At 42.4% G+C, this 8,835-nt stretch overlaps 1 protein-coding gene across 2 annotated transcripts in view; it reads left to right on the top strand.

Annotated features, from left to right (window-relative positions):
- Positions 1–6,338: 6,338 nt before the first annotated feature.
- LOC138977055 (splicing factor ESS-2 homolog) overlaps positions 6,339–8,835 on the top strand; it is a 123,190-nt gene continuing 120,693 nt past the window's right edge. The window contains exon 1 of one of the 2 annotated variants that reach the window (XM_070349967.1): positions 6,339–6,498. In XM_070349967.1, the coding sequence (XP_070206068.1) occupies positions 6,382–6,498 (117 nt within the window). In that variant the 5' untranslated portion in view covers positions 6,339–6,381. Of the gene's footprint in view, positions 6,510–8,835 lie in introns of both variants that reach the window. The other variant, XM_070349968.1, reaches the window with a different exon arrangement.

Genomic DNA, 8,835 nt, shown 5'->3' with positions numbered 1-8,835 from the left:
TCGCGTCGGGCGCGTGTATGATGATGTCGTCCGAGAGGTTCGCGACACCCGGAATGCCTTGTACCACCCGCTGAATTTCGTGTTGGTAGATTTCAGAGGCAGCGTTGATACCCATCACCAAGCGTTTGTACCGGTACAGACCGCAGTGCGTCACAAACGTGGTAATGTCTCTGGAATCAGGGTGTAACTCACACTGGTGGTACCCCAATTTTAAGTCCAACTTTGAAAACACTCTGCTCTCAGCCATGTCCTGTAGAAGCTCATCGACGGTGGGGATTGGATGACGCTCGCGCATGACAGCTTCATTCACGCGACGCATATCTACCGTCAGGCGAATGTCATTGTTCGGTTTAGGCACAATCACAATCGGGCTCACCCATGGTGTGGGTTTCTCGACAGCCTCGATGATGTCCTTGTCGACCAATTCACGAATTTTGGCTTCTACCTTCTCTCTGAGACCAAACGGTGTTCGTCGCACTGGCTGAGCGACGGGTTTAACGTTCGGGTCTACTTCCAACTTTACTTGGCGGTCTTTCAGCTTTCCAAACCCTTTGAAGAGTGGTCCGAATTCCTTGACGATTTCTTCTTTGAATTCATCCCTCTCACTGGTTACAGCTGACACACTTTGTACGTCCAGTCCGATTTTCAGAACTTTCAGAGTTGTTGCTGTGTCCCTACTTAGCAACGCTTCACCTTTCTCTCTGATGACGATGAATTCTGCTGTAGTCTGGTTTGCACCTGCCTGTATCTCAGCTGTGAAACTGCCGATAGTATGGAGAGGTGATTTCGATGTGTACGTGAACAGTTTTTTCTCACACTTTCTTGTGGTACACTTGATCTTCTTCTCCTTCATCTTCGTCCACAGTTTCTCGTCAATGATGTTGGTATCACTACCAGAGTCGATAATGACGTCCGTTTGTACACCGCCAATTGTCACGCTTATCAGATTGTTCTTCTGCCTACTTGACGTCATGAACACGTAATTATGTTCATCACCGTCTGCGTCACTTTCACTGGTGTCAGTTTCCGCCTCTAACTGTCGCACTCTTGGCTTGTTGCGGAATTTTGTCTTTCGCTTGTTGTGAGGTCTGCTGTCTCTCTTTCCATCGCCACCCTCTTTCTTTCTGGATCTACATTTTGTGGCGTAGTGGTCAGCACCGTTACAGTTGTGACAAGTTTTCCCTCTTGCTGGGCACTGGGGACTTTTGCCATAGTGGTCATGTGATCCACACCGGTAACATTCACCTTTCTGTTGAGCTTTGTGTGTATTTCCACGATCTTGCACAGCATGCACCTGTGACGCTTCTTGCTTCATTTGTGCAATCTGCTGTGATACCGTCTCTTGCAAAGCAGCCTCAGTGAGAATTTGGGCGATTGTCAAGGTTTCTCCTTTCTCCAACAACTTTCTCCTGAGTTTATCAGACGTGCAGTGTTCAATAACTTGGTCTCTGATCTGAATGTCATTGTCGGCAAACTCACACCCTACAGTAGCCTCCCTGAGTCTAATCACGTATTTGCTTATCGACTCGTCCTTTCCCTGGTGTATTTGCCGGAATTTGTGACGTAGGAAGATCGGATTGGTTTTCGTTTTGAAGTGCTTGTTGAGAGCATCAACTGCTTTTTCGTATTCTTTAGCAGTACCGGCATCGGGAAGTTGTTTGAAAATTGTTCTTACCTCCCTGCCTGCCGTGTATAGTAGTAATGCACGGCGCTGTTGTTTTGTGGAATCTTCTGTCATGTCAAACAGTCCAATGGAGTCGGCGTAGGCTTCGAATTCTTCGATCCACGTGGTCCATTTCAGTGACACTTGTTGAGCATCTCCTGTCGCCTCAAAGGCATTTGGAGCCTGTACGCCATGATCCCATCCTCGTCGCCATTGTAATATACGTGTTGTTGGTCGTCCACAGATTCACATACGTATATCAAAGACAAGACCGTTCAGTTTCATGTCTGCTGTTTATTCCGTGCTACTGCCGTCGTGCCGCACTACATCAATCCCTGACGTCATCCAAGCGTCTTTTTAGGCTAAACTATCAAATCGTCTTATTAGACTAATCTAGTACAAAGTCATGGATACGACATCTGTGTGTGTGTGTGTGTGTGCGCGCGAGCGCGCGCGTGTGTGTGTGTGGTGTGTGTATGTGTGCCGTCAGTGTCACTTGTGTCATAGTGTCAGTATGTGCATGAGTGTACGTTTGTCTGTGTGTGCGTGTGTCGTAAGAGAGAGAGAGAGAGAGAGAGAGAGAGAGAGAGAGAGAGAGAGAGAGAGCGACACTTCTTTGGCAATTTTGGACCAGACAGCGTCTTTATGTTTAACAGTTAGACTGTTCTGAAATTTGGACAGAATAACCGTTCTTTCGTAAAACACTTCTGTCACTGAAGAGTACAGCAATTTCACCATCTGAAAAAGGTGCAGAACGCCCCTCCGTGTCTACTTTCTTTTTGAGCGGCACACGTGCCTGCCATTTTTGTTGACTGCCATGCATATCAAATCAGTGGAGCCGAGTTTCCTTCTTTGGCCCATGCATTAGGATTCAGCAAGCTGTATATATACAAGATGTCAACAACCACCACTGATATAGCAGTATCCCTTCCTTATTAGCCCTCAAGCAATCCATTTAGGGAAAGCTGATGACAAGCCCTCTGCTGCCTTTCCGAGCTCTAAAACATCGCAGAACACAACCCTTGGCAGGAGTGTTTATGTTATCGCTCGGCCAGGAAAGAACAAATTTGCAAGCAAGACAAGGAAGAGAAATGAATTTCTGGCTGAAAATGTGCACAGTTAAGAAGTCACACACTGAGTCAGTTTAGTAGAAAGAGACATAGTCAGTACTATCAGGGCTGCTTAATAATAATACACACATTTTAAATCATCAGAATACACTCTCTGCAATCTTCTATACTGATTGCACAAAGAAACATTCAATGCGGAAGAAATCAGTTAAATACTGCTGTTTCCTACATGTCGAACCGGTACATAAGAATCACTTTACACCGCCAACCGAAAGACCAAACTTGTCAAAGTTTTGTAAATGAACACTACATCTTACAAGCAACAAAATATGCATGTTAGTGCATTTACACCTCCAGCATACATACAGATTAAACTTATTACGCTTAAAACAATATTTATGCTGTTTTCAAGAAAAAAAAAGTGAGTGTGGTTTAAGCTTTTTGAATATTCCGCGCAAATTTCGATGCTCCGCCTTGCAAGGTCACGGCGGCCGCTAGCTGCTGAAATCTGTGGCACCATGCATAGGCGGTAAAGGCGCCTTCCTGTAACATTTACGTGGTTTTAAGTGTGTTTAACATTTCTCAGTTCCTGGAGCCCTTGCAATGATTATAATGATGACAAGAAGCAGAAGTTTCAAAGTAGTGTTACAAAATGTGGTTGTCTTGAAACAATTAACACAGGTTTTTTTCCATGTTGAGTGCAGCTGAGAATAGTTCTGTGTGAACTCAGTTATGCTGGTCCGCAGTAACCGAGCCGCTACTGTCGGAACTCGCGATAAAAGATAGGCCTAACCACAAAAAACACAATCGGCACTTTCTTGAAAAATCTTCCTTAATCTATTGGTATATATATGATATTACACTGACTAACCTTTTCATCTAAACCCTAGTTCTTCTTTACGAATGAATGTATTTTCTACTTTTGACGAGAAAAAAATAAAATGTATTCAGCTAGAGCCTATGCTTTCTTACTGCTGGGTCGGTGTCTGTAGCAGACGATACTTTGCCGCTCTGACAGAGAAACTGAATACAAGTCTAGAGTAAAGATAATGCAATGAACTTCGATATTTATCAACAGAGACAAAAGGTTCCTTTGGATATGCTTTCAAATAGAGATATTATATTCAGCAAGTATTTGTGTTGTTGAGTCAGTATAGTGCATGATAACAGAGATATAATATAGCCTACATTGATCATCTATCTACATAATTATGTCTGATCACTGATGATAAGTTGGAACTCCATTTTGACAATTTTAACACAGATGCATATATTTTCGGGAAAGTGGGTGAAACACTGTACACTTTTCTTGGCAGTGCGGCGGATCTATCCAATTATAATTAAATTCCAATCTTTAATCCCCCCCCCCCCCCGGGCCTCTCTCCGGCTGCTGTTTCTAAAATCATCTTCTTTTATTTTGTTAATCTGTTTGGGGGGCTGGGGAGGGGGTGGGGGGGAGATTGTGTGCTTTACAGAGCTCTGTTAAACAGATTGCTATTTAACCTGTGTTACGGCCACTTCAGTGAATGCAACTCGGTTCATCCATACTGTGGCATACATAATCCCGTTTATTTAAGACGGAAGCACGTGACCATCCTGGCAATACTCTCTAGATAGATAAAAGAAAGTGTTAGCAGATTATATTTCACAGTTTTGGTTTTAATCAATAAGTGCTTGAAGCGATTTTAAATTAGCATAATGATTGACCTTGCTAAAATGTGCAACTGAGATACTTTATCGAAGTTTTTAATACAACATTTTGATGCAGTCATGGCAACGCGTATGCTTCAAAATGTCGTCTGCAAAACCCCCACATACATAGCAAAAAAGCTCTGGTCTTCGCTTTGCAGACTTCTCCAAGAGTTTTTACTGAGACTCGGTTCCGAGATTCTGAATTATAAACAGTGGCCACCAGAGATAAACAACGCCAACTCGCCTGCAGGCTAGCGGCGAAAGACAAACCGTTTAACGCTTGACGAGCAGGGGCTAGTGTTTTGTCAGCACACGCTAAACAAAACAAGGCAGCTATAACACAGGACTGTGAGCTCTAATACTGAATTCGCCTCCACTGTTTTGATATGTTGATAAAAACGTGCGCATGCGTATTAGTAGGGATTCCCCCAATTTCCCCGACCTTGACCTTAATACTCTCGCTGTCACTACTTTGGCGTTCAAGTCAGTTCATGCATTGTGAACAGTTAGAAAGTTGACTTCGGGAGTTCCCACTTCGAAAAGAGGCCTCTACTTCCAGTGTTTCTTACTTCTAGTTCATGCATACGGGCCCAGAACGTTGTCGCTCCTGCACTCTTCCAGTTGCGTGGAATCTCTGTTTTAGTCTGATGATGACAGAGGGAGCCACTGCAAGCCTCTGGGTCACTTGCCTGGCAGCAACACCGTCTTGTAGCCATCCTATTGCCCTTCCTCTATCATAGTCCAAATCGCTCAGTTTTCTTCGTGGGGGCATGTTGCTACTGTGCATAATTGTGTCAGCGTGTCAACCTTTAAACACAAGCTGGTGAGCGATGTTGATAACCAGGACCCTGTTGTAGCACGTGCATCACAAACTTTTGCCCTGGCATGCGTTCCGCAAATTTCATGGGGCTATAAGAAACACCCTTTTTCTTCCAAAATGCAGAAGCTTTTGAGAAGTCCCTGTCTTGTTCCTTTGTATGTCTGTCATGTCTGGATGTGGATGTGAGCGTGAACAAGCAATGGATTCGTACAACGATATTGAGACCACACCGGTTCCATGTTGGGCAGAAGTAGAAGTGTATTTATTCTTCTCTATTCCACAAGAGCTCCGCAAGGGCAACAATCAAACATGGTAATGAACAACGATAAGGAGTTGTCTCCCATAGACCATTAGCTTATCGTTACAGTCCCACAAAGGGAAATAACTCTGCCTGCCAAACAAAATTCTAGGTCAAGACTCATTGTTCATTTGTTAATTCAAACACATTAATCTTTTAATTATTGTGTCGATGTTTAATTTTTTGGCAATTTTTCATAATTAGATCCGTTTTTTCAACCGATCCTTAACTTTTTTTGAAGAGTGTACTGTACGATATCCGTTAGTCCACTACTCGGGTTTCTGACAGCGACGGATTTGTTAACATAATATTCTGAGTGCCGAGTTCACTCTAATGAATATTTGAAACCTGATACATGTATGAAGGGTACACAATTTCTCAAAATTAACCATGGATTTCCCGGTCTATTACTGGAATACGCGTATGAGAAAACAATGAATGTGCAGAAAGTGACACCATGACGTCACCAGCCTCGGCCTGGGATGTGTCTGAAACTCGCGCGCTGATTGATTGTTGGCTACTTGTACTGATACTTGTGCTGCCATCGATACCGCTATGCGTACAAGTTACTTGGACCGTTAGCCACAGCCAAGTTTTAATGTAACGTTTACACAGATTTAAAGAAAAATTCATTTTTCTCTTAACTGCAAAATTGCTAATACGAAGTTTTGCCTGGCTGCGTGCATTTACCGGGACGATTTGCTTTTCTTCAAACTTAGTGATCGAAAGTTATGTCCCTTGTTCTTTGACAAGGAAACGCTACTCTTAATCCCCCAAACTTATTGACTTCCGGTTTGGAATACGAGGCGTACGGTTGACGAAAGACGTAGTTGACGAAATGTCTAGAGAGTTACAAAAACGAGCTGAAAATTCAGTTGGAGCTCAAAAGCTAAGTGGAGACCAAACAAAGAATAAGAAATCAAAGATAATCCTCGACGAAGAGGCGTATACAGAGGTTTGTTAATGGTAAAATGTGTTATTTGTAGCTATAGGGAGGACGTCAGCCGGCTTTGTTTAGAATCTTGTATACAATACAAGATACAAGATACAAGAAATTTTATTGTCCTCATCAATACAAGGAAATTTGGCATGTGTGTGGCAAGACATAATACACTGATACATAGACATTTACAAAGCAACAACTGAAGTTCAATATCAACACACCCTTACGCACACATACCCACTACTTCAGACACACAGGCTACATGTGCCCCTCGGACGTACACTTCGGCGTTAACTTTTAAGAGAATTTGCCACTTTGCAATTGGAACGCAGAGCAGTTGATTATGAGAGTTCAAAGAAACGAAAACAGTCTGATGCTGCACGGCCTTTGCTGTAACGTAGATTACATTCTCGGGGTGTACTTTAAAGACCAGACACTGAACCGCATCAACACTCGGAGCGTCATTCGACGCCATTTTGCGAAGGAACGCTTCACTTTCGATTCACAGTATCAGAATATGCAGAGAACAAACACAGACAAAAACAATCACACACACTTCTTCTTCTGCGTTCGTGGGCTGAAACTCCCACGTACACGTGTTTTTTGCACGAGTGGAATTTTACGTGTATTCGTTATTTACCCCGCCATTTAGGCAGCCATGTGCCGTTTTCGGAGGAAAATCACACACACGAAACTGATGCTTCACGGCGGTTTATTGTCGGACTAGAAACGGTTGTATACTATGTGAATGTACATTATTTGCCAACCATCGACACTCCGAAAAAGAGAGCGGAAATCCATACGTCAGACTGATTATTCATTGGCTACTTCCTAACGACTTGTTAGGGGGCATTTCATTTTCTTCATATTTGTAACACAGCTTTTTATTGTCGGAGTGTATACAGACCCATCCATCCTGTATACACTCGGAGTGCGTATAGCTTTTGCCTAACACAAAATGATTATTTTCTTATTCAAGGGACGTAACCGCTCGGTGCAAATCAAATTTGGCGTAAACTCAATCGAATTACATCACAAATCTGCTTCAGTTGCAAGATCTTGGCATGCTTTACTCCCTCAAGATAATTGTACTGCTTGAAATTGGCGGAGAAACATTCAGTCTGAAGTTAATTTTGGCTAACGCCTGGCTGACGTCCTCCCGATAGCTGCATGTGAATTTTGTTGTTCTTTATTTTTAGCTCAAGCACTCGATTCATTGATTTGATCGAGTCAGTCCGAGTTTGACTAAACGCACTGGCTATACGCACTCGGAGTGTGTACAAGATTCTGACCCCTGTTACTCCGGCGTTAACTTCCGGTCGTGAAGCGAATTTGCCATTCGACACCACTTTGCGATAGGAACGCAGAGCAGTTGATTATAACTATAAGAGTATATCAAGTCGCGTGAAGCGATATAAAAACATTTAGTCAAGCTGCCGGCATCACAGTAAAAGATTAACACCAAAAACAGTCATCGCCGAGACTATATTTGGATAGTCTGGACTAACCAAAGACCGAGACGAGCCACGCTTATCTCCGCCCGTAGCTTGCGAACGCAGTACTTACTTAACCTATTTTCTGTCATTCTGAGCACATTTTTAGAGAAAACATGACATATATGTGACCCACTCCCTCAAAAGGATAACAAAGTGTCATTTTTGACATTTGGACTTATTGGTATCCCTTGAAAGTGAAGATAACCAGCTTTCAGATAGTCTTTACTACAAGTGTCTACTGTTTAGCATGGATGAGATATAGCGATTTAAAGTTTGCTCAAACTCAAGCGGCCAGTTTGCAAAAAGCAGGTGTGAAGGTAACAGGAGTAAATTTGCAATAAATCCCTAGCAACAGGATTTATATTTTAACTTCCAAAGATAAAGGTGACTAAGAATGATTATAAATACAAACATTTTCAATATGCATCGCAAAAAATGAAAAGGAAATTTGTTTCAAGTAAAAACAAGTCGCGTAAGGCGAAAATACAACATTTAGTCAAGTAGCTGTCTAACTCACAGAATGAAACTGAACGCAATGCAACGCAGCAAGACCGTATACTCGTAGCATCGTCAGTCCACCGCGCACGGCAAAGGCAGTGAAATTGACAAGAAGAGCGGGGTAGTACTTGCGCTGAGAAGGATAGCACGCTTTTCTGTACCTCTCTTCGTTTTAACTTTCTGAGCGTGTTTTTAATCCAAACATATCATATCTATATGTTTTTGGAATCAGGAACCGACAAGGAATAAGATGAAGGTGTTTTTAAATTGATTTGGACAATTTAATTTTGATAATAATTTTTATATTTTTAATTTTCAGAGCTTGTTTTTAATCCAAATATAACATATTTATATA

This window comes from Littorina saxatilis, linkage group LG9 (assembly GCF_037325665.1).
Source record: "Littorina saxatilis isolate snail1 linkage group LG9, US_GU_Lsax_2.0, whole genome shotgun sequence".
NCBI classification, from domain to species: Eukaryota; Metazoa; Mollusca; class Gastropoda; order Littorinimorpha; family Littorinidae; genus Littorina; species Littorina saxatilis.
The sequence above is the reverse complement of the archived record's forward strand: the minus strand, read 5'-3'. Positions and strand labels throughout refer to the sequence as shown.